The 26,008-nt window shown below is 36.4% G+C and overlaps 1 protein-coding gene across 13 annotated transcripts in view; it reads left to right on the top strand.

The window, feature by feature from the left end:
• The window catches only part of OSBPL8 (oxysterol binding protein like 8), a 217,602-nt gene that overhangs the window by 139,141 nt on the left and 52,453 nt on the right, over nucleotides 1-26,008 (top strand). For 12 of the 13 annotated variants that reach the window (XM_050748532.1, XM_050748530.1, XM_050748529.1 and 9 more), the window contains one exon: nucleotides 18,564-18,634. In XM_050748532.1, coding sequence (XP_050604489.1) covers nucleotides 18,564-18,634 — 71 coding nt within the window. Of the gene's footprint in view, nucleotides 1-762; nucleotides 3,875-18,563; nucleotides 18,635-26,008 lie in introns of those variants that run through there. The other variant, XM_050748535.1, reaches the window with a different exon arrangement.

Genomic DNA, 26,008 nt, shown 5'->3' with positions numbered 1-26,008 from the left:
CTAAAAGTACAGAGGTAGCCTCAGGCCATTGGCCTCCTGCTTATTTAACAGTAGCAAGCCCAAACCTGGTTGGGTAAGGAAAGGGCAACATTGCTGGAAGATAAACTGAGCAAGAGTCTCTGAGCCATAGTTTGTTAATGATTTATTTGAGAGTTTAACAAAAGTCGTCTGAAGAAAGCATTTGACAAGATAATTAGTGGGTCTTGGGAAAGACAGGATTCATTATTGCTTGTGGTTTAGTTACTGGACACCTGGCAGGAATATGACCAGGAGAGGTATATTCTGCTTTTTAGCTCACCATGTTCTACCAGGAATAAGTAAAAAGTAGAATGCTTCCTTGTTTTGGAAGTATTCTCAACTGATCCAAACATCAGCTTGGAAGAAAAGAAGTTTTATCAGCATACAGTCAGACACACAAGCCAGTGTCAACAAAGAACTTGGGCAAAGCTCACCCAAGCAGTTTGCCCATGTGTCAAAAAAGATGGTGCATGCATGTTCTCACTCATAGGTGGGAATTGAACAATGAGAACACTTGGACACAGGAAGGGGACCATCATACACCGGGGCCTGTTGTGAGGTGGGGGGAGTGGGGAGGGATAGCATTAGGAGATATACCTAATGTAAATGACCAGTTAATGGGTGCAGCACACCAACGTGGCACATGTATACATATGTAACAAACCTGCACGTTGTGCACATGTACCCTAGAACATAAAGTATAATAATAAATAAATAAATAAATAAATAAATAAAATACTACCTATGGAAAAAAATAATAAAATGTAAAAACAAAAAAAAAAACAAGGTGCAGTGGCAGGGGGACTTTTTGGTAATGACATCTCTTTTATATTGAACGTCCTGTTTCTATACCCCATGCATTCTTGATTTATCATGTTTTAGTACAGTTTTATCTTCTAGTACAGCCTTTCTTAACTGGGGTCTCATGACAGAAGTAAATCCTATAGGAATATTTTCTCTGTTTTCCCAAAGATACAGTGCATGGTTGGAAACATTATAGATGCATGGGAGATAAATTTAATTCATCTTGAACAATGGATGCCTTAGTACATTAGGCTTAATTGTATTGCAGAACCCCAGCTGAGAAGGGTCTGCTGTAGTAAATTATTTTAAGAGGTACATAGAAATTAAAATTTTGAGACCTTGCATGTCTAAAGATATCTTTATTTTACTCTAATATATAATTGATAATTTGGCTGGGTATGGAATTCTAAATTGAAACTAGTTTTCTTTCATATTTTGAAGATATTGGTTATATTTTTGGCCTGCTTCCAGTATTATTGTTGACATCAATAGCCTATCTGATTCGTGATCCAGAGGAGCTTGGTGCTGTGAATTATGTGCAGAAGGGTCCTTTGGTGTAAATAGGGTTGACTCTCAGTTTTTACTACTGCTGGTTTTGATTTGGCTTTCTTGGATCTGCAAGACCATGACTACTTGTTCATCTCAAGGTTTGCAGTGTCAAATTTATGTTGTTAATATATCCTCTCTTGGATACATACTTTTGGGATATATATACATATTTGTTTATTTTTTTAAAATACCCCTTTTCTTGATTTTACTTGAGTTTTAGGAGGGAACACATTTGTTCAGTATCTTCATTTTGCCATTTTAACCTAGACTCTTTTAAGAGTTTATATGTATCATCTCGTTTAATCCTCGTAACAATCCTATAATATCAATACTACTATTAGCATTTTATAGATGAGAAAACAAAGACCCAGAGAAATTAAGTAAACTGTTTAAGTATTTCTAGGAAAGATAAAACAGAGATTTGAATGCAGTTTAATTTCAAATCCTGCTTAACTGTTATACTAGTATAATGCTGTTTGTGACGTTCTTTATGCTTTTAAAGGCAAGCAGCATTGCATGAATTATAATTATTTGTTGTCTACAGTTAATGATAATGTACATTTTATGATATGGAGAAAAGCAAAAAATAATAACCAAACCAACCCCTAAAACCCACAAACTTGCTGCAATTATGGGTATTAGTGGTAAACTTATTCTCCACTAATTGATTTTGAAATGCCTTTGCCCAAGGAAGAATATGTCATATGCAAGAAACTGAGTTTTGCCTGGTGTGGTGGCTCACACCTACAGTCCTAGCACTTTGGGACACTAAGGTGGACAGATCACCTGGGTCAGGAGTGTGAGACCAGTCTGCCCAACATGGCGAAACCTCATCTCTACTAAAAATACAAAAATTAGCCAGGCATGGTGGCAGGTGCCTGTAGTTCCAGCTACTTGGGAGGCTGAGGCAGGAGAATCACTTGAACCCGGGAGGTAGAGGTGGCAGTGAGCCGAGATTGTGCCACTGCACTCTAGCCTGGGTGACAGTGAGACTCCATCTCAAAAAAGAAAAAAAAGAAAGAAAGAAATTGAGTTTTGGTTTTTTTGTGTGTCCTTTCTGGTAAGGACAAAGTCTTAGATTATATGAGATCTTGTGCATGAATAGAGAACCAGCCTTGAAGTGTATGCATAGTAAGGAAGGAAACTGAGATCTTGTGGTAAGATACCTATGAAAACGAACCACGAAGTAAATTTTAACGCAGTTGGTTGTTGTCCAGCTGAGTGGGTGTATTTTCAGATTGAAAGAAATAATTATAACCAAAAAAATCAATCTACAGCATATAGAGAGAGCAACTGATTAGAGCTTTTAAATTTGAATTAAGGTAGGGTAAAGTATATGGATTTTAGTATAATTGGGAGAGAATTCTTTGGAATTTTAAAGATTAGGTATAAAGAGATGGTATCATTATAAGGATAGGAAAGTACCTGTTAGATTTAATGACGTGATGTCAATACTAGTCGCTTAGTTTTAAACATAGTACATTTGTCACTGTGATAATAAAGTTACTTTTTAAAAAAAAAATTATAAGCCGGAAAGACTCATTGATAGATTGTATATTTTGAACAGTTTAAATATAATTAAGAGGAACAGTAGCAGCTCGTATTTGTTTCAAGGAACATGTTAGAGCATACAGCATTATGGTGTCATTTTAATCTCCTCTGTTGATTGGTTTGCACTACCACTGTCTTAATGACTCATATCCCTGCTGGAGGCAAAACTTAAATGTTTATTCTCTGCTTTAACTGTTGGAATCCATCAACATTGTGCTTGAAAGAGTATCTTTCTTTATGAATTTTTAATCATGGCTGAGGCAAGCTGTAGATTAGATATAAATCTAGAAGCTTCAGGGAAGATAAAAAGCATTACATTTATATCCATCTTTGAAGTAAGTAAAAGCTGGGAAGGAAGGACTCAGAAGAGGTGGGAAGTGTGGCCGGATACTACAAAAACATAATGGATGTGATAAAAGGATTGCATTTTTAAGAAGAGAAAATGACTTTGTTACTTCATCTTGAATTGCTAAGTATTGATCTTGCTTTATTTTCCTAAAGCAGCAATTCAGTGCAGGGTGGCTTGATAAAAAGGGAAAACATTAGTAGAATAGCCTTTAGTGTTTATCAGTTCATTTTTTTAAAAAATTAGCAGCATGGTTTAATGCTTTTTCTGTCAGGCTTTCTCTGTCTGTTTACTGCTGATTTGACAGTCTTTGGTCCTTCTCCTTTGCTGTTAAATGTGTGTGTTCTTTGTTTGTGGTGGTGGGTTTTGCTACAGTTGGATGTGAGAGAAAAGCCTGTCTTTGCCATATTGGTCTGATTAGCCTCTGGGTGAGCATATACATTAAATAGACCTTCTGAGCTATGAAAGAAGAGAGCTCACAACAACGTAGATTTTCTTCATGTACTGGGGTTTCGTCTGTTTTATTTCCTCCACGGATTGATGGCCGAAAGCTTGTTCGGAATGCTTCATTTGGAGGATACAATGAACTTTCTCCTTCATTGCCAGGTTTGTGTGTTTAATCTTGCAGTTCTAATTTCTTGCAGACTTTTAATTAAAATAAACCAGGCATTTTAACGTTTTAAAGCTGCTTTCATTTGAACAAAACAATTCTGTAGTGAAAGCTTAGGTTTCAGTAACTGCTGCTAAACAGCTTGGCTTTTCCATATTTTCTCTTAGAGTCTCTTCAGCTAAAACTTAAGAAGTAATGATTCAGTAAAGTGGGAATCTTGAGTGCTTACGGCATAAATTTTTGCTTTAATTATAGAAATATTATGACCCTTTGATAAAATTAAAGCCCTTCTAGACTTGAGATAAACACAAAATTATATAAACAAACCCATTTCTCTGAGGGTTTACCAAATGAAACCCAGATATTAATATTGATATTTGTTCATTTTTTGCAGAATGGTAGCTGTATTAAAGTTGATGTTTAATGTAAGCTTTAATTTCACCACTTTATTATCTTAATGTTTTTATCTTAAATTCCTAAATTTATCTCAGACTGTGACTAAAGTGAAGCTTTCTACTCAAGTATAGTTTTTGAAATACCTTAGTTTCTTCTTGTTGTTAGATGTATTTGTGTGTGATTAATTTTTGTCATGAAAATGTATGATATTTTTAGAGTTATATTTATTAGGCATTTGACAGCTATGATTTAGGCATTAAACAATCGGTCAATGGGATGTAGATATAAATTGATCTTTTATTTGAAATTGTAGCAAATATTTGAATATGTTTAAATAATCTTTTGTTTTCCTTTCAGATTTTTAAACACTATATAATTATGTCTACTCTTTTAAGGTTATATATTCTTTTAAAATAAAAGTATTATTTAATAATGATGACAAAGAAATATTGACTGAAACTGATACTTGCATTTATATATTTTTTCTGACACTTAGATTTTGTTGAATTAAATTCCCTATTTTCACAATAACCTTTATTCTTGGCTTTTTGAATATTCGTGTTGATAAGTGGTATATATGTTCTTTTGAGATAGTGAAATGCCTCATAGAAAGTGTTCACCTGGGCAGTTAAATAAATTATTATAAATTGACTGATTTCATTCTTTTCTAAGAGTGTTTCACAAAAGAATTGGAAACCATAGTCCTCAACTCTCCCCAAGTAGCATAAGCTTTAAATAGCACTCATAATCCATATTAAGTCTTCTTAGTGTAGCATGGTTACTCTCATGTGTCTTTCTTATGTTTTAAGTGGTGTAAATTTTAGTTTTTTGTCATTCAGAAGTGGCTTTGCAAATACAAAATACTGAGATTTTTTTAATGTTAAATATTTTTTATTTTAAAATGAGTTTCATTTCTGTATTTGTTTCTGTCTCTGTTTGCATTTTTTAAGCCAACAAGCTTGCTAATATAGTTTGCTGACCTTCATGCCACAAGTCTACTTAGCTTTACAGAATAATCATGTGACCTTGATGAACAATAGAAAACTTAGCTTTTAAGTTTGGTACTTATTTAATTAGGCAGTTAAAGGCAAAATTGTCAGTTTATCTTGTCAAAGAAATATTAAAAGCCATCTTAGATGGATTTGTTTTTATAGAAAAGTAAATGGTTTACTTTGTTTTCTAATTCTTGAAATAGAGAAAATAATATTCATAGAAATGATTCTATCATCTCCTTAATACAACCAGCTGTGATAAAAAGCTCTATAAAATCTGCTTTTATCAACTAAGAAGTAGAATGAAATTAAGTGCTTCAAAGAAGTGGCTTTTTGTTGTGTACTTAAGGTAAAAGTAAAAAGTATGTCTAGTATCTCCTGATATATACTTCATTGTGGTATTGAAAAAATTATTTTACATGCATTTGCTTTTATCTGACGAAATTAGAGAAAGATTTGTTCTTCATTAGTGATATTTAAAGATAACTTTTTCTTACTGCTTTGAGCATAACCCTTTTTAAATTTTAATTTTCCTGAAAAAAATCTTTTTTCTTTTAGTCACTTCTGCCTTAATAAATATGTCAGCATAGCCTTTTTCTTTATGATTAGCTATAACATGGATGTGACACCCCTGCCCCGTACCCGTAGTGATGCCATGATGCAATGTGTTTGTTTATTTAGTTCATATCTGATTATCTATCTGTTGATCTCAGCTGTTACTTCTAGATAATGCTCATTTTACTAATCTCTACAACAGTACCTACAAATTGGAGTAAATAAACTTTGAGCAAAGAAAGCATCTATAGACATCTATAGATTGTACATTTTAGGGCATAGTTGTTCTGTGTATTTTGACTTCTCAGATTTTTTTCTTGGCTCTTGGCTGTATTCAGTATAGTTGATGTAGCAATTCTGTATTTGTTTTGTAGATACTTATAAAATATTTATTTGTAGATTTGTATATATAATTTCATTTTAATGACTGAAGCAACATAAAATTTGCTTTATTATATCACAACATTAATGAACCAGGTATATCAAAAAGATAACGCCTTATCAATGATGATAGTACTTGCATTTTGTGGACAAATTAGAGGTTAAGGGCAGAACACTAATTTATTCAGGGATAATATTCCATTGCATTAGCAGGAGAAAGTAAACCTATGTACTTACACGAGAGATCATCTAATGTGAAATTTCCTGTAGATGGGAAACTGAAGTCCCTGGAATTTAAGGAACTTACCATGGTTATATAATTACTTGATGGAAGAGTTATTATATTCACTCGAATTATTGTGAGACTGTGACTACTTCCAAAATGAAAAGATTGGAAGAAAGATATGACAGACTTTTTTCAACCAGGTTGGAATGTCATTAGTTTTTCTTTTGGGGTTGAGCTTTAGGAAATTCTTTTTTATTTGCTTTGATGGCTAAAAGCATTTCCGAAACGCATTAGTATGTTTTTTTCTTTTCATATGAAGAGAATATTATAGCACTCTTTTGCTTCAGTCTTAAGTACTTTATCACTTTCATGCCTTTCTCCATTAGAGAAACTGAATCATTGGAAGTTAAGTATCGTGCCCAGTGTTATACAGCTAGTAAATGGTGGTGCCAGGCTTGACAGATAGTCTGACCCCATAGCTTATTCTCAGGTATCCCTCTGACTTCATTATATGTAGTTATTTTACTGTATTATAATTTTTGTTTGAACACTTGGCTTCTCCCTAGACAATAGCCTTTTTAAAAGAAAGGAATGATAGGGAACAATGTCTTTTCATGTTTTTATCCCTAAATACAATGTGTTGTGTAACAGATAGGTATACTATAAATACTTACATTTTTTATACACACACACACACACATACATATATATACTTGTGCTTTGTTTTTGTTTTGAGATGGAGTCTCACTCTGTCTCCCAGGCTGGAGTGCAGTGGTGTGATCTCGGCGCGTTGCAACCTCCGCCTCCTGGGTTCAAGGGGTTCACCTGCTTCCACCTCCCAACTAGCTGAGACTACAGGCATGTATCACCACACCCAACTAATTTTTGTATTTTTAGTAGAGACAGGGTTTCACCATGTTAGCCAGGCTGGTCTCAAATTCCTGGCCTCAAGTAATCTACTTGCCTTGGCCTCCCAGGCCTCCCAAAGTTCTGGGATTACAGGCGTGAGCCATCATGCTCAGCCTAATATTTATATTTATAAGAGGTGAATTCATTATTATTTCTTAGTTGGTTGAAAGGATGGCCATCTGTCAGTCTACATAGTCATCATTCTCAGTATCTGCTTTTTTGTTTTTGTTTTGAGACGGAGTCTCACTCTGTTGCTCAGGCTGGAGCACAGTGGCGCAATCTTGGCTCGCCACAGCCTCTGCTTCCTGGGTTCAAGTGATCCTCTCACCTCAGCCTCCCAAGTAGCTGGGATTACAGGCGTGTGCTACCACACCCAGCTAATTTTTGTATTTTTAGTAGAGACGGGGTTTCACCATGTTGGCCAGGCTGGTCTCGAACTCCTGACCTCAAGTGATCTGCCCACTTCAACCTCCCGAAGTGTTGAGATTACAGGTGTGAGCCACCTCGCCTGACCTGAGTATGTGCTATTGTTATAGGTTCTATAACCTCAGAAAATGTGAAAGTCAGCGTGAGTGTATGTTGCAGAGTGAAAATGGAGCAAGACTACCTGGTTTCCAGTCCTCACTTAGCTACTTAATGACCATTTGGAAGGAATTTGGCTTCAATAAAATATCCCAGAGATACTCTTATTACTTTATGTAAGTTAAAACAAGAGACAGAATATTTTGGAGAAAGGCTATTAAGAAAGTAGTGAAAATCGGCCTGGCATGGTGGCTCACCCTGTAATCCCAGCACTTTGGGAGGCCAAGGTGGGCAGATCACCTGAGGTTGGGAGTTTGAGATCAGTCTGACCAACATGGAGAAACCCCGTCTCTACTAAAAATACAAAATTAGCCGGACGTGGTAGCATACGCCTGTAATCTCAGCTACTCGGGAGGCTGAGGCAGGAGAATTGCTTGAACCCGGGAGGCAGAGGTTGTGGTGAACTGAGATTGTGCCATTGCACTCCAGCCTGGGCAACAAGAATGAAACTCCGTCTCAAAAAAAAAAGTACTGAAAATCGTATAATTTTCTGGAGACGGGCTTTTTCATTCCAGGTCTCTAATTATTATTGCAAATATTTTTTTCAAAGTCAGCAATTAGTACACAAGTCAAAGATGGCCAGATATATAAGAAAATATGACATGAATGAAAAATAACTGAAACAACAGACAGTAGAAAGAGGCCTGTAAGACTTCTTGGATATTAGAGTGGTCAGATATAGACTATTGTTTTTAAAGCTCTGTTTACTATTTTTAAAAACATAAATGCAGACTTTCAAAATGGAATTATTTAAAATAGCCTGTAGATTTGTGAAATATTAGGATATAAATTTTAGAAATGAAATTAAACATAACCAAAATTAAAAACTCAGTATACATACTAGTAGCAGATTGGACATACAGATGAAGATAGAATTAGTGAAGAGGAAGGTAAGTCAGAAGAATTATTCAGGATACAGCAGGGAAGGAAAAGATGAAAAAAAAAAGAAGTTGAGACATGCAGAATAAAAGGAAAAAAGCTGTCTGTTTTTGGTCATAAATAAAAGAAGTAGAGAAAATAGGACAAAAACAATCTTTAAGTGTAATGCCTTTAATTGAACTGATCAAAGATACTAGTCCACAAATTCTCAAGAAAACAAATTAAAAAGAAACTTACACCTAAACACATCATAGTGAAACTACAGACCATCAAAGACAGAGGGTGAAAACACCCAGATTTCCTTCACAAGAATAACAACAGTTAAACTCACACCTGTTTGACTTCTTTACTGAAACAGTAGAAGCTACAGGTGTACTTCAGGCAAAAGGAGAGTGATTTCAGATGGAAAGTCTGAAGTTGTAAGGATAAACAAATAACAAGGCCTATATGGGCAAATTTAATAATTCTAAATCCAATACAAATGATGTCTTTTGGAGTTAAAAAGAAAGATTTGCAGTACATGACAGTTATTGTATATAAGCCGGAAGGGAGGTAAATAAGTTCTTCCAAGGCCTTTGTAGTTCCCAGAAGGAGGGTAAATTAATAATTAAACTTTGAAAAGTTAAGTATACATGTTTTAATTTCTGAGTGAAACCACTAAACAGAATGATTAACTTATGTTTTTTAATCTTGACTATTTTATATAAATAGAAGGCAAGATAGTAGAGGACAGTAGAGTATGGAAGGAACTACTAGAAAGTCCAAAATAAGATAAATATAAATCAAGATAAGTCAGCAATTATATTGAGTACTAATGATCTAAAGATTAGTATTTAAAAAATTCAGTACTGTGCTGTTACAAGTGACATATCTATATAGAAAAGAATAAAGAAAAGTTGGGGTAGGGAAGGACTGGGGATAAAAAGTACTGCAAACCACTACTGAAAAGAAAGTTCCTGTATCTATTGATACCAGACAGAATAAATTTTGAGGCAAAAAGCATGAGTACATTATATGCCCTCAAAATATATAAGGAAATTTTATAGAAAACAACATGGAAACTAGATAAATCTGTACTTCTATTCTTCTCTTTGTAATTGAGGGAGAAAAGGACAAAAATCAGTAAATACATATCAAATAGAACTTCTCTACTAACAAATTTGTGTTAATGGACAAATATAGAACTTTATACCCAACAACTGTAGAGTATACCTTCTTATCTAATACATATGGTATATTTATAAAAATTGCTCATATGCTGTGCCATAAAGTAAGTTTCAACACATTTTAAATTATTAAAAGTATTCAGAACATATTATCTGACCTTATTTTTATGTTAGAAATCTATAACAAAAATTTCAATAAAAATTCTGTTATGTTTAAAATTCAGAAATATATTTCTAAATGCCTCATGGATCAAAGAAGAAATCAAAATAGGAATTGAAAAAATAACTGACTGAACAATTATGAAAGCATCACATATAGAAATTTGTGGAATATAGCTTTAAAATAGTGATTAGGGGGAAATGTTTAGCCTTAAGTGCATATTTTAGAAACAGAAAGGAGAATAAAAATTAATAAGCTAAGTATCTTTCTTAAGTTCAAAAAATAAGAGCAAAATAAATCTCCAAAATGAAAAAAAAGACCGTAATAAAGGTAAGAGTAAGAATTAATGGAACAGAAAATACACACACTGGAGAGTTTCAATAAAGCCTAAAATTCTTGGAAAAAGACTAATAGACAAACCTGTGGTACGACTGATATGAAAAAGAGTGTCACTGCAAATCAACAGACAAAAGGTTTTTTTTTTTTTAAAGTGTAACTCTGATACAGTTAGCCAGTATCAAAAATAAAAAAGATACACAACTATAGATGGAGCATGTATTAAACATGTAAGAGAATATTGTGAACTTTTGTATGCGAGATGTACTCAAAAGTTCAAATGAAATAAATTCTTAGTAAATATCATTTACTAACATTGTTTTTAAAAGAAACGGAATACCTGAATAGTCCTAATAACCATTAAGAAATTAAATCAGAGGCTGGGTGTGGTGGCTCATGCCAGTAATCCCAGGACTTTGGGAGGCCAAGGCAGGTGGATCACTTGAGGTCAGGAGTTCAAGACCAGCCTGGCCAACATGGTGAAACCCCATCTTTACTAAAAATACAAAAATTAGCCAGGCGTGGTGGCATGCACCTGTAATCCCAGCTACTTGGGAGACTGAGGCAGGAGAATCGCTTGAACCCAGGAGGCAGAGGTTGCAGTGAGCCGAGATTGTGCCACTGCACTCCAGCAGCCTGGGCGACAGAGCAAAACTCCATCTCTCAAAAAAAAAAAAAAAAAAAAAAAAAAAAACAGAAATTAAACAAGAAAGCACCAAATTCAAGTACATAACAAGTTCTGCCAAACATTAAATGAAGGAATAATTCCAGTCTTGCACAACTGCTTTCAGAGGATGGAAGTGCAGAGTGGGAAGAACACCAGTAATAGTATAACTTTGACATGAAATTCAACTGAAAGAGATTGTCCTATGATTTTTTCCAATCAGTAATGAATATGGATTACAAAACTCCTTAATGGTAGTAGCAATATCTTTTTATAAAGATATTGAGAAATACAAAGATATAAAGAGAACAATGCATTATGACTAAGTTGGATGAAAATCTAAGGAAGCAGGATTGACTTAACATTAGAAATAAATGTGGTTCACTATACTAACAGATTAAAAACAGAAAAAATAATATGGTTATCTTAATAGATGTGAGAAAAGTTTTGATGAAATCCAAATTTCGTTTTGGTAACTCTTAGAAAACTAGAGGGAGTGAACTTCCTTAAATATCTGTATCAGTACCTGTTCCAGCTGGACATGGTGGCTCATACCTGTAATTCCAGCACTTTGGGAGGCTGAGGTGGGATGATTGCTTGAGCCCAGGATTTCAAGACCAGCCTGGGCAACATGGTGAGACTTCATCTCTACAAAAAAAATAAAAGATAAAAAAAAAGACCTAGTAACATGTGTCTCTTGTCTCAACTGCTCAGGAGGCTGAGGTTGAAGGATTGCCTGTTATGGCAAGTTGAGGCTGCAGTGAGCTGAGATCACACCACTGCACTCCAGCCTAGGCAACAGAGAAGACCCTGTCTCAAAACAAACAAACAAACAAAAAAGCAGAAAAATAAACCCTGTTCCTTAAATATCTATATTAATGTATGTACCAATATCAGTATATCCAAATATATATAAAAATACATATATAAAAATATACCAAAAATCTACATTAAACATTATACTTAATGGTTAAATATTGACAGTTTTGAGATTAGAAACAAGACAAGCAAGAATGCCTGCATTCACTATTTCTAGGCAATATTGTACTTTAAGTGCTAGATAAATAGAACAGGGTGCACAGAAACAAACCTACACGTATATGAACATTTGACACATATTAATAAAGGAAGTTGTTTTCAATAAACGGTGGCAGGTCAGTTGGTGTCTAAATGCAAAGAAAGTGAAATTGTACGTGTATATCACACTGTACTCAAATGTCAATTCCAGATGTATTGTAAATGTAGATGCAAAAAGTAAAACTACATTATTGGAAAATATTTTTATGACTGCAGATTTAGGGAAGAATTTCTTGAGACCCAAAAGCACTGACCTTTAAAGGAGGAGATTGCTAAATTTGAGTACATGAAAATTAAAAGCTCTTCACCAAAGGAAACCATATAGCCTATAAAAAGCCACAGAATAAGGAGATATTGGCAACAAATATATTTGGTGAAGTACTAGTATCTAGCCTACATCAATAATTCTTATATAATAAGAAAAGATAGACTTTTTTTTTTAAATGTACAAAAGATCTGAAGATGTTCTTCACATAGGAAATTAGCCAATTAATATGAGAAAGTTCTCAGCACCATTAGTAATCAGGGACACGCAGACTAAAACTTCACTGACAAACTATTGTGCATCCACCAGACTGGCAAAAATATTAAAAAATTTTCAATACTGAAGTTACTACAGTTATGGAGAAAAGAGAATTTTTGCATAGTTTGGTATAAAGTTTCAGTTACACGTTCTCTGTGACCCAGGATTCCTCCTTCTAGATTTAAACCTTAGAGAAACTTAGGGGTGTCTACAACAGTACATTTCCAGGAATATTCATAGTACTATTGTTCATCAGGGGAAAGTTAGGAACAATCCAGTGTCTGATAATGGTGGAATGGATAAATAGTGGTATAGTCATGCGGTAGGATTCTAATCAGCAGTGAAAATGAATGAAGTACCTGCTGTGACGTGCTAGTAAATAATTATTGCGCAAGTCAAGTTACTTTTGAGGAGAAAGGGTGGATTGTGATTAAGAACTGCATGGAGGAGGAATCTTATGAAATGTTAGCAATTCTCTATTTCTTGATTTGGGTGATGGTTAAGCTCTGTGTTAAGTTATACATTTATGTTTTAGGCATTTTTCTGAAGATGTGCTATATTTCACATTTTCTAAAAACCTTTAGAAATAAAAATGGAGTTCTTTCTATTAAATTTTTTATTAATTTATGAAATTTATAAGTTTCAGATAATATACAAGAATTAGACCCTTTTCAGGAACTCACGGTCAACATGAACATCAAGATAATTGGAGTACACTGCAGTAAATACTTTAGTACAAGTATGTGTGAAGTGCTGTTTGTGTCATAGAAAGGAGCAACTAACTATGCCTGCGAAGTCAAAACAAGGCCTCCCTGAAGGGGTGGCCTTGTGTCTTGAGAGGCACCATGGCATTGTAGAAACAGCATGAGTTTTAAATGTAGACCTAAGTTTAAATCAGCTCTGATACTCGCTTGTTGATGTTGGTCAACTTAATTTCTGTGAGCTTTAGTTTTTTCAACTGTAAAATATGGTTAATTTTTTCTGTGTGTAGCATTGTTTTAAGGATTAGAAAAAAATGAAACCTGTAGCATAGTGTGTTACACTTACTTGGGTTCTCACAAATAGGTATTGGTTGCTTTATTATTGCTTTTATTAATATTATTGTGTTAATTAGTATAAATATCATTATTGCTGATAAATGAATCAGAATTAGCCAGATATGGAACAAATTAAAGTTAAAGGCATATAGACTAGGTGGAATAGGATGTCAAAGCAAGAGAAACCCAATAAACTGGAAGAATAGGGAAAGGGTGTGTTTTAAAATTATTTTTATTGAGATATAACTTACATGTAATTAAGTGTGCAGCTTTTGAATTTTTAGTTGCATATAGACACGTGTAATTACTTCCCATAGCAGAAGGCTCTCTCACACCCCTCGGAGTCAGTATTTCCTCCAAAAAGGTAAACTACTGTTCCAAACTCTTAATGCCATAGATTAAGTTTGTAAATAGAATCATTTGGTATGTACTTTTTTAAAAATGGGTAGAGTTGGCTTCTTTCACTCAATGTTTGTTGTTCTTTTTTGTTGCTGTCTAATTTTCCGTTGTGTGACCATACTGTAATGTATTCATTAATTTTACTCTTAATAGCCATTTGAAGTGTTTGCAGATTTTGGCTATTATGAATAAAGCTTCTATGAACATTCTTGTGCCTCCCTTTTGATGGATGTACACACTCATTTCTGTTGGGTATATCTAGGACTAGAATTCCTGTGTGTTAGAACGGGTGTACATTTAACTTTAATAGATACTGTCAAATAGTTTTTCAAAGTTGTTAGGCCACTTTGTGTTCTCACCAGTAGTAAACAGTTTCAGCTGCTCCATGTTTTCACTTGTACCTGGATAGTGTCAGTCCTTTTAATTTTAGCCATTCTAATAGGGATGTAGGTTTCTGTCTCATTGTAGGAGTGGGGAGGATAGTTGGAAGAGAATTTACTACCCCAAATCACTAATTCCATTTAACATTCCATGTTGCATTCATGAAAGTTTCATTTTTTTTACATTTTATTTTTAGTATTGGCATTGAGTGATCTTTTTTCTTACCAGAGAGGGAAAAAAGATCCCTTTTTTATATCATATAAAATTTTCAGTAAAATATTTGGATTAAGAAAATGGAACAGATTTTTTTTAGCTATTGTATTAATAAGCCAAATACAGAATCAACAGTATTATCCTTGATGTTCTAGAAGTGATTTTAAAATACTTTAGGCACTGGTACTACTTGACATTTTTAAAAATGCTGCTTTATGAATGTATGTATTTTTTTTTAACATAGGCTTTTATTGGACTCTGACCAAATAATTATAGGGAAGAGTTACTAGTACCTGTCCTCAAAAATAGAAAAACCTCATTAAAATTAAAATGTGTACTGCTCCTTTTATGCCTACCACACAAGTCTCAATACAGTTGTACCTTTTTTTTTTTAATGCTTTAAGTTCTAGGGTACATGTGCACAACGTGCAGGTTTGTTACATATGTATACATGTGCCATGTTGGTGTGCTGCACCCATTAACTTGTCATTTACAACAGGTATATCTCGTAATGCTATCCTTTCCCCCTCGCCCAACTCCATGACAGGCCCCGGTTTGTGATGTCCCCCTTCCTGTGTCCGAGTGTTCTCATTGTTCAGTTCCCACCTATGAGTGAGAACATGCGGTGTTTGTGTTTTTGTCCTTGAGATAGTTTGCTGAGAATGAGGGTTTCCAGCTGCATCGATGTCCCTGCAAAGGACATGAACTCATCCTTTTTATGGCTGCGTAGTATTCCATGGTATGTATGTGCCACATTTTCTTAATCCAGTCTATCGTTGATGGACATTTGGGTTGGGTCCAAGTCTTTGCTCTTGTGAATAGTGCCACAGTAAACATATGTGTGCATGTGTCTTTATAGCAGCATGATTTATAATCCTTTAGGTATACGCCCAGTAATGGGATGGCTGTGTCAAATGGTAATTCTAATTCTAGATCCACTGATGGGTCTTGACTGTTTATCCAATTTGCCAGTCTGTGTCTTTTAATTGGAGCATTTAGCCCCTTTACATTTAAGGTTAATATTGTTATGTGTGAATTTGATCCTGTCATTCTGGTTATTTTGCTCGTTAGTTGATGCAGTTTCTTTCTAGCATCAATGGTCTTTACAATTTGCCATGTTTTTGCAGTGGCTGGTACTGGTTGTTCCTTTCCATGTTTAGTGCTTCCTTCAGGAGCTCTTGTAGGACAGGCCTGGTGGTGACAAAATCTCTCAGCATTTGCTTGTCTGTAAAGGATTTTATTTCTCCTTCACTATGAAGCTTAGTTTGGCTGGATACAAAATTCTGGGGTGAAAATTATTTTATTTAAGAATGTTGAAAATTGGCCCCCACTCTCTTCTGGCTTGTAGAGCTTCTGCTGAGAGATCTGCTGTTAATCTGATGGGCTTCCCTTTGTGGGTAACCCGACCTTTTTCTCTGGCTGCCCTTAACATTTTTTCCTTCATTTCAACTTTGGTGAATCTGACAATTATGTGTCTTGGAGTTGCTCTTCTCGAGGAGTATCTTTGTGGCGTTCTCTGTATTTCCTGAATTTGAATGTTGGCCTGTCTTGCTAGGTTGGGGAAGTTCTCCTGGATAATATCCTGCAGAGTGTTTTCCAACTTGGTTCCATTCTTCCCGTCACTTTCAGGTACACCAGTCAGACGTAGATTTGGTCTTTTCACATAGTCCCATATTTCTTGGAGACTTTGTTAGTTTCTTTTTACTCTTTTTTCTCTAAACTTCTCACTTCATTTCATTCATTTGATCTTCAGTCACTGATACCCTTTCTTCCAGTTAATTGAATTGGCTACTGAAGCTTGTGCATGCGTCACGTAATTCTCATGCCATGATTTTCAGCTCCATCAGGTCATTTAAGGACTTCTCTACACTGGTTATTCTAGTTAGCCATTTGTCTCATCTTTTTTTCAAGGTTTTTACCTTCTTTGCGATGGGTCCAAACTTCCTCCCTTAGCTGGGAGAAGTTTGATCTTCTGAAGCCTTCGCCTTTCCACTCGTCAAAGTCACTCTCCGTCCAGCTTTGTTCCGTTGCTGGAGAGGAGCTGTGGACCTTTGGAAGGGGAGAGGTGCTCTGATTTTTAGAATTTTCAGCTTTTCAGCTCTGTTTTTTCCCCATCTTTGTGGTTTTATCTACCTTTGGTCTTTGGTGATGGTGACATACACATGGGATTTTGGTGTGGATGTACTTTTTCCTTCTAACAGGACCCTTAGCTGCAGGTCTATTGGAGTTTGCTGGAGGTCCACTGCAGACGCTGTTTGCCTGGGTATCAGCAGTGGAGGCTGTACATCAGCAAATATTGCTGAACAGCACATGTTGCTGCCTGATCATTCCTCTGGAAGCTTTGTCTCAGAGGGGTACATGGCCGTGTGAGGTGTCAGTCTGCCCCTACTGGGGGGTGCCTCCCAGTTAGGCTGCTCGGGGGTCAGGGACCCACTTGAGGAGGCAGTCTGTCCGTTCTCACATCTCAAACTCCGTCCTGGGAGAACCACTACTCTCTTCAAAGCTATCAGACAGGGACATTTAAGTCTGCAGAGGTTTCTGCTGTGCTTTGTTCGGTTATGCCCTGCCCCCAGAGGTGGAGTCTACAGAGGCAGGCAGGCAGACAGGCTTCCTTGAGCTGCAGTGGGCTCCACCCAGTTTGAGCTTCCTGGCCGCTTTGTTTACCTACTCAAGCCTCAGCAGTGGCGAGCATCCCTCCCCCAGCCTCGCTGCCGCCTTGCAGTTCGATCTCAGACTGCTGTGCTAGCAATGAGCGAGGCTCTTTGGGCGTGGGACCCTCGGAGCCAGGCGCGAGATATAATCTCCTGGTGTGCTTTTTGCTAAGACAGTTGGAAAAGTGCAATACTAGGGTGGGAGTGACCCGATTTTTCAGGTGCTGTCTGTCACAGCTTCCCATGGCTAGGAAAGGGAATTCCCTTACTCCTTGTGCTTCCTGGGTGAGGTGATGCCTCACCCAGCTTCGGCTCACACTCGGTGGGCTGCACCCACTGTCCTGCACCCACTGTGCGACAAGCCCCAGTGAGATGAACCCGGTACCTCAGTTGGAAATGCAGAAATCACTCGTCTTCTGTGTCGCTCACTCTGGGAGCTGTAGACTGGAGCTGTTCCTATTCAGCCATCTTGGAAGCGCCTAGTTGTACCTTTATAATAGTAATTTGTTCATTGGTGTCGGCTTAGTGCTATATATTAAAGTGTTATGTGATTACAGGAGTATATGCATGTTTGTCCCAATGCACTCTTGTATTTTAGATTCATCCTTTTACAATAACAATAGAAAGTGATGATAATAAAAGTGAACATTAATGTATGCTGTGTGCAAAAACTCTGTGCTAAGTGCTTTGTATGTATCCTCATCTAATTCTCACCATACGCACATTATAAGATTTTTAAAAAGTCAATCCAGATTTATTTTCCCTAATCTTTTATCACCTCATCTGAAATTGTTTTCCATTTTCACCAGAGGTATGAAAAGTATGTTGGGTTGGTTCCATTAGTTAGAATTCATTGCTGGAAACCAGCTCACTGGAATAAAAGCTCTATGAGGGCTGAATTTTTGCAAAGTTCTGCAGGAGCAAAGAAAACAGATATTTCACAATGTTGGTGGGTTCAGGGAAATAATTCATTGTTTCTAAGCCTTAATTCTAAAGGATTTTACTAGATATGACCCTTTAGAGATCTTTAATAGTTTAAAGCCGTATGTACAGGCTTCCTGAACTGATTTATATCAAATATAGTCTATACTTGAAAATGAATGACTTATTATACATGTTCAAAAATAGTAATACTGATATACTGACTTTTTTTTTAAGGTTTTGAAAGAGGAAAGGAAGATATTTCTCAAAATAAAGATGAATCTTCACTTTCTATGTCAAAGAGCAAGGTAAGCATATATAAGCAAATACATGATTATGAGATTTCCCTAATATTTGAGATGAGGGAACTAACACTGAAATCCTATGAAACTTTTATGTGATGTTTTTATGTTGATACATCTAAACCATGTAGTGTGTATTAAAAGAGTGAAGTTCCATTGGGGCTAATGTAAGTATTGTTGGTTACTTAGAAATGCAGCTGATTGGTAACCAGTTTTCCTGTCAGAGTAATACTGTTTCTGGTATCTCTGCTATAGCAGCACTTCTCAAACTTGAGTCTGAGGATTGCATTCAGATATATCCTCAGGGTTTATGGCTTTAAAAAAAAATTCTTAAGTGTTTTGAGTTCATTCAGATGACGATCAAAATAAATATATTTTACCAGTTAAAAGCCAGATCTTTGCAGTAGTAATTGTCTATGATTGACAGACATTTTCTTAGAATAAGACATAGTTTATGAATCAGTATTTCTCAAACTGGGAGACTTAGACACATTCTTAGGCCTGTTGAGCATTTTTTCTTTAAGAGTGCATATTCAGATTTCAGAAACACTATGTGATGCAGTAACCAGTTTCCCTGTGGGTTTGTAGTTCACTAGATTTTCTTTAACTTGTGAGGGGATTCGACTTTCGACTTTTTTTCTGGTAAGATTTAGTAGCAGGAGGAGCTTTTATGTTTATGGGATCAAACTTCCATGACTGTAAGACAACTGTTTCTAAAGACTAAGTTCTCTGTTATTCTCAGCAGTTGGGCTTGCTCTTACAACTTACATCTTTTGGATACTTTTAAAGGATAACAGTTATCCATTGGTCTTAGGAACCAAAAACATTAGTGCAACTCCAAATAAAAGTAGTAACCGTGTACACCTCCATTACCATAATAACCCTAACCTCTTTAATCCTCCCGATCATCATTACCTTTATCAACCCTAACAAAAAACACTTGTACCCAAATTATGTAAAAACAATTATTATATCTGCTTTTATTACTAGCCTCCTTCCCACAACTCTATATATTTTCCTAGACCGAGAAATAATTATTTCAAACTGATATTGAACAACAGCCTAAACATTAGAACTAACACTAAGCTTCAAACTAGACTATTTTTCCATAATATTTATTCCAATTGCACTATTCATCACTTGATCTATTATAGAATTCTCATTATGATATATAAGCTCAGACCCAAACATTAAGCAATTTAAGTATCTACTTATTTTTCTCACCACTGTATGTATTCTAATTACTAACAACAACCTCTTCCAACTTTTTATTGGATGGGAGGGTGTAGGAATTATATCCTTCCTACTAATTAGTTGATGGCACGCTCGAACAGACGCCAACACAGCGGCCATCCAAGCAATCCTATACAACCGCATGGGCGATATTGGCTTTATCCTAACCCTAACATGGTTTCTCCTACATTATAACTCATGGGACTTTCAACAAATATTCATCCTAGACTCCAATTTAAACTTTCTCCCACTGATAGGCCTTCTCTTAGCAGCAACAGGAAAATCAGCTCAACTTGGTCTCCATTCTTGACTCCCCTCCGCTATAGAAGGCCCAACCCCAGTTTCAGCTTTACTCCACTCCAGCACCATAGTCATAGCTATCCGCTTCCACCCCCTAATGGAAAACAACACGTTAATTCAAAGCTTTACACTATGCCTAGGGGCCATTACTACTCTATTCACAGCAATTTGTGCCCTAACACAAAACGATATCAAAAAAATCGTAGCCTTCTCCACCTCAAGTCAATTAGGCCTAATAATAGTCAGTATCGGCATCAACCAACCATACTTAGCATTCCTACACATCTGCACCCATGCCTTCTTCAAAGCCATACTATTTATTTGCTCTGGGTCTATTATCCACAATCTAAACAATGAGCAAGACATTCGAAAAATTGGAGGATTATTTAAAATGATACCCCTTACCTCAACTTCCCTAACCGTCGGTAACCTGGCATTCACAGGCCTGCCTTTTCTCACAGGCTTCTACTCCAAAGACCTCATCATCGAAACCGCAAACACATCATATACCAACGCCTGAGCCCTATCTATCACTCTCATTGCCACTTCCCTAACAAGCGCCTACAGTACTTGAACTATTCTCCTCACCCTAACAGGACAACCTCGCTTCTCAACCTTAATCAACATTAACGAAAACACCCCCACCCTATTAAACGCAATCAAACAGCTCTCAATCGGCAGCCTACTCGCAGGATTTCTCATTACCAATAGCATCTCTCCCACCTCACCTCCCCAACTAACAATATCATCTCACCTAAAACTCTCAGCCCTGTACATAACCGCTCTAGGCTTCCTAGTAGCCTTGGATCTTACTCTTATAACCAATAAACTTAAAATGGATATCCCATCATACATATTTAAATTCTCTAACATACTAGGATATTTTCCCATTACAATTCATCGCACAGCTCCCTACCAAAACCTGCTTGTAAGTCAAAACCCAGCTTCCCTTTTACTAGACTCAATCTGACTACAAAAATCTATACCTAAAACAATCTCACACACCCACATTATCACCTACATCCTCACAACCACTCAAAAAGGTATAATCAAATTTTAATTTCTCTCTTTCCTTACCCCTCTCACCCTAACCTTATTTCTAATAACGTAATCTATTACCTCGAGCAATCTGAATCACAATATACACACCAACAAACAATGTTCAACCAGTAACTACCACCAACCAACGCCCATAGTCATACAAAGCACCCACACCAATAGAATCCTCCCGAATTAACCCCGGCCCTTCTCCCTCAAAAATCACTCAACTCCCTATATTGTTAAAATTAACCACCACCACTAACCCATCAAAATCTAAAACTCATAAAATCAATCCTACCTCCATCGCTAACCCTACTAAAAGACTCCCCAGTATCTCAAACCCTGAACCCCATGCCTCAGGATACTCTTCAATAGCCATTGCCGTAGCGTAACCAAAAGCAACCATTATACCTCCCAAGTAATTTAAAAATACCATTAAACCCATATAAGCTCCCCCATATCCTGTTCTTGAGAGTGGTTGAGAAGATTGCACAATACATTTTTATGTAGGATTTTACACAAATATTATTCCCACTTTTCATGTATACATTACACAAAAGTTCATCTATCATATTAGTGTAAAGCACTTAGGCTAGAAGTTTAAAAGTACTTTGTATTTATATAACATATATGAGAAATGCCTGGATCACCAACGGGGGAAAAGATTTCTTTCCCCATTGCAAGGTTCATGGCTGAGATCCCATAACAAAAGAAAGATGAACAAGAGAAAAGCATACATATGTGTTTAATGTAAGTTCTGTGTGACACAGGAGCTTTCAGAAATGAAGACCCAAAAGAACAGGGAAATCTGTGTATTTTTATGCTTTGGTTTGATGAAGAGCAGACAGTCACAGAAGTATGATTGGACAAAGGTTGGGGGGTATTATATGATGCTAATACACTGAGGGGAATTTAGCAAGGCCTGTTTGTTCAGCTTCTTCTTGGTATCTCTGTGTCTTTGGGTTCTTTCTTCTAAGGATAGGTAGAGCACCTGCTTCAGGGGAAGGTCAGAGAAGTATATTCTCTGGCCTGCTTTAGAGCAGAAAGGCAGAAGGTCAGAGAGTGACCTTTCTGCTTTTCAAGTTTTCTCAGTTTCCTTTAGCTTAAAAGAGTCAGTATGCCCCTGTATTTTGTATTTATACTGACTTAAAAGAGTCAGTATGCCCCTGTGAGTTTTGAGCTCTGTCAGTCATTTTACATGATCTCTATTATTAAAGAAAGTAGGAAATAATTTATCTTAGGTCTGCCACAGCTAGAAATATAATGAGATTTATAGAGTTTTTTTTTAAAAGACCTATTTTCAAGCAATTAATACCAGAATTGGTGAATACATGGTATAATGGTATTCCTACTCCAAAGCCTAAACACCTAAACACACAGATCTACATACCACAGCTACCTATTTGCCATCTATATGTACCCTTTAATGGGGGAGGCCTGAAAAGGAACTTTGCATACTTTAAATGAAGCTGTGTGCCTTAATTGGGGGTACAAAAAAAAAAAAAAACCTCAAGCTTTACAACTATGCTTTGGGTACAGTAGCATCTAATCATATGTGGATCTTTAAATTAATTAAAATTAAATAAAGTTAGAAATTTAGCTCCTCAGTTACACTAGTCACACCTCAAATGCTCAGTAACCACATATGGCTAGTGGCTGCCACACTGGACAGCTCAGATATAAGACATCTGGCATTTAGAAAGTTCTACTGGGCAGCGCTGCTTTAAAATGAAAAGAGTCAATTTGAATCTTGACTCTCCTATTACCTATAAATTTTTAGCTGTTAGTTTCAATGTTATTAATAGCTACTTTTTTTTTTCGAGACAGAGTCTCTCTCTGTCACCCAGACTGGAGTACAGTGACACGATCTTGGCTCACTGCAAGCTCCACCTCCCAGGTTCATGCCATTCTCCTTCCTCAGCCTCCCGAGTAGCTGGGACTATAGGAGCCCACCACCAGAGCTGGCTAATTTTTTTGTATTTTTAGTAGAGACGGGGTTTCACCGTGTTAGCCAGGACGGTCTCGATCTCCTGACCTCGTGATCCGCCCATCTCGGCCTCCCAAAGTGCTGGGATTACAGGCCTGAGCCACTGAGCCCGGCCATTAATAGCCAATATTTTTGTTTTTTTTAAAGAGTTGAAGGCCTCACTATATTGCCTAAGCTGGATTCGAACTCCTAGGCTCAATCAGTCCTCCCACCTCAACCTCCCAAGTAACTGGGACTGCAGGCACATGCCACCATGCCCAACTTAATAACTACTTTTTGTTGAGAGTTTATTTGGGCCATTTTAACATTCATAACAATACTAGAAGACAGGTATTGTTGGCTCCATTTTATGAATGAACAAACTGAGGCTCAGACAAATTAATTCCCCAAGACTCAAAATATTAAGTCTTAAAACTAGAGTTCACAGTGGCTTCAGTATTCTTTTTTGTTCAGGGGAGGTAAGATCTACCTCCCAGATTGTGGTAGCAGAAAGTACCTGACAAAGTAGCTGGTTAACAATAGATAGTTAAGAAGATATTTTTGTATGAATAAAGCATTAGAGTGAATGAATGGGATTCTTAACATAACTATTTGGTATATAAGTAAAATTATACTCATCATATTATTTTCCAAGAGCTGAAACTTACTGATTTTCTCATAATTTAGATTTAATCTTAGTTTACTCTGTTAGCTTAAGATGTCTGTAGTTGCTCCTTTGTCTTCAAATATTTTAACATGCGGCCGGGCACAGTGTTTCATGCCTGTAATCTGAGCACTTAGGGAGGCTGAGATGGGAAGATTGCTTGAGCTCAGGGGTTTAAGAACAGCCTGGACATGATAAAACCCTATCTCTACAAAAAATACAAAAATTAGCCAGGTGTAGTGACACATGCCACATGCCTGTTGTCCCAGCTACCTGGGGGGCTAAGGCGGGAGATGCTTGAGCCCAGGAGGTTGACGCTGCAAGTGAGCTGTGTTTGCGCCACTGCACTCTGGCCTGAGAGACGAAGTGAGACCTTATCTCAAATGTATAAATTTGTATATATGTATGAGCATGCAACCAACTCTCTTGTTTTTCAGAACAGTATAAACTTTTACATTTATCATTAAACCTCATACTTGTGGAATTCTGAAGATTTTTATTCTTACCTGAGTAATTTTAGAAAACAAGATTTGTTATTCCTTTCATGATTGAGTTGTGTAACTGAGAACATCAAACAATTTTAACTTTTCCCTACTTGATGCAAAAAATATGAATACTCTCATTTTGGTCACAGGATTTTAGGTTAAATGTCATTTCTTAAAATTCTTAATTGAGCCTGATTAACACAATGAAATACACCTGCCTCATCTCCAGACATTATTTAAAAATAAAGGAGCTGGGCACAGTGGCTTTTGCCTGTAATCCCAGCACTTTGGGAGGCTGAGGTGGGAGGATTGCGTGAGCCCAGGAGTTTGAGACCAGCCTGGGCAACCTAGCAAGACCTTGACTCGCTACTCGGGAAACTAAGGTGGGAGGATCACTTGAGCCCAGGAGTTGGAGGCTTCAGTGAGCTGTGATCATACCACTGCCCTCCAGGCTGAGTGACAGAGTGAGACCTGTCTCAAGAAATAAAATAAGGCAATTCCTCTTTCTCATGCACCTTTTCCTAGGCTTTTTCATTGTATGAAGAAGTGAATTGGAAAAGTTGGTTAATCAGATTATCCCAAACAAACTAGCATTTTAAAATGAATTTTTAATTACCCATCTCAACAAAAGGAATTACAACGTAACTAATGTGTCTAGTGGGATAAAAGGAATTCTGTTAAAAGGATAAGGGGTTTTTGAGCTCACATCTCTTGATTCTTCAACCATTTAACTACTTGCCTTGTAGATTTGCTGAATCTGTTACTTGCTTTAAAATATACATTTACCTGGACGGTTAACAAACGTTTCTAAACCAAAATGTCTGATGTGATCACAGTAACTTATCATTATCCTTGTTGTTCCTTATATCTGTAGCATTATATAATTTTCAAAGCAAATTGCAAAGTATTTTCATAAATAAATATCCCATTATTTAAATCTCTAAAGGTCAGATTTTTGATAGCACTTGCAATCTGAGATATAGTCATAAACCTGAAACAATATATTACCAAGTACTAAGTTAAACACTTTAAGTATCATTTAACCCTCAAAGCAACCCTATAAATTAGTAGTAGTATCTTCATTTTACAGATGAAGAAACTAAGACTGACAGATGAAATTAACTTATCAAAGTCACAGAGCCTATAAGGGGACAGCAGTTAAAGGGGAAAAGAGAGAAGAAAAAGAGAAAGAAAGAAAAAATATAACATGCTAAGCATTCTAATGCCATTTAACAAAGAGGCAAGCAGTAATATACATTAAACTTGCCTATCTTGATGGTCATCCTTAAGAGAGTGGTCAATAAAGTTTATGAAGGAAGGGAAACTTAGTTTAGTAAAATGTCCCCAACAAAAAAATCATTTACATTTTTGGCATTTGAAAGGTGTTTTGATTTAAAAAACTGAGGTAGTAATGTAGAAAAGACTGGAACGTGGTCATTCCTTTTTGTATTTCAGAACTAGACTGCACGTTATGTCAGAGATTCCTTGAGGTATGTGAGTTAAAGATTCCTTGAGGTCGGTTTACCAAGCTCATGTGACGCCCTTCTGGCCTGCTGGTCCCTATGTACAGTAATCTTTTCGGAATAACCAAGCTAGAGCTTAATTGTTAGGGAAACAAATTTGATTTTTTTTAAGACAAGGTCTCACTTTATCATCCGGACTGGAGTGTAGTGGTGCAGTCACTGCTCACT

This window comes from Macaca thibetana, chromosome 11 (assembly GCF_024542745.1).
Source record: "Macaca thibetana thibetana isolate TM-01 chromosome 11, ASM2454274v1, whole genome shotgun sequence".
Classification (NCBI taxonomy): Eukaryota; Metazoa; Chordata; class Mammalia; order Primates; family Cercopithecidae; genus Macaca; species Macaca thibetana.
Note: the sequence above shows the minus strand (reverse complement) of the source record. Positions and strands in the feature narration are given on the sequence as shown.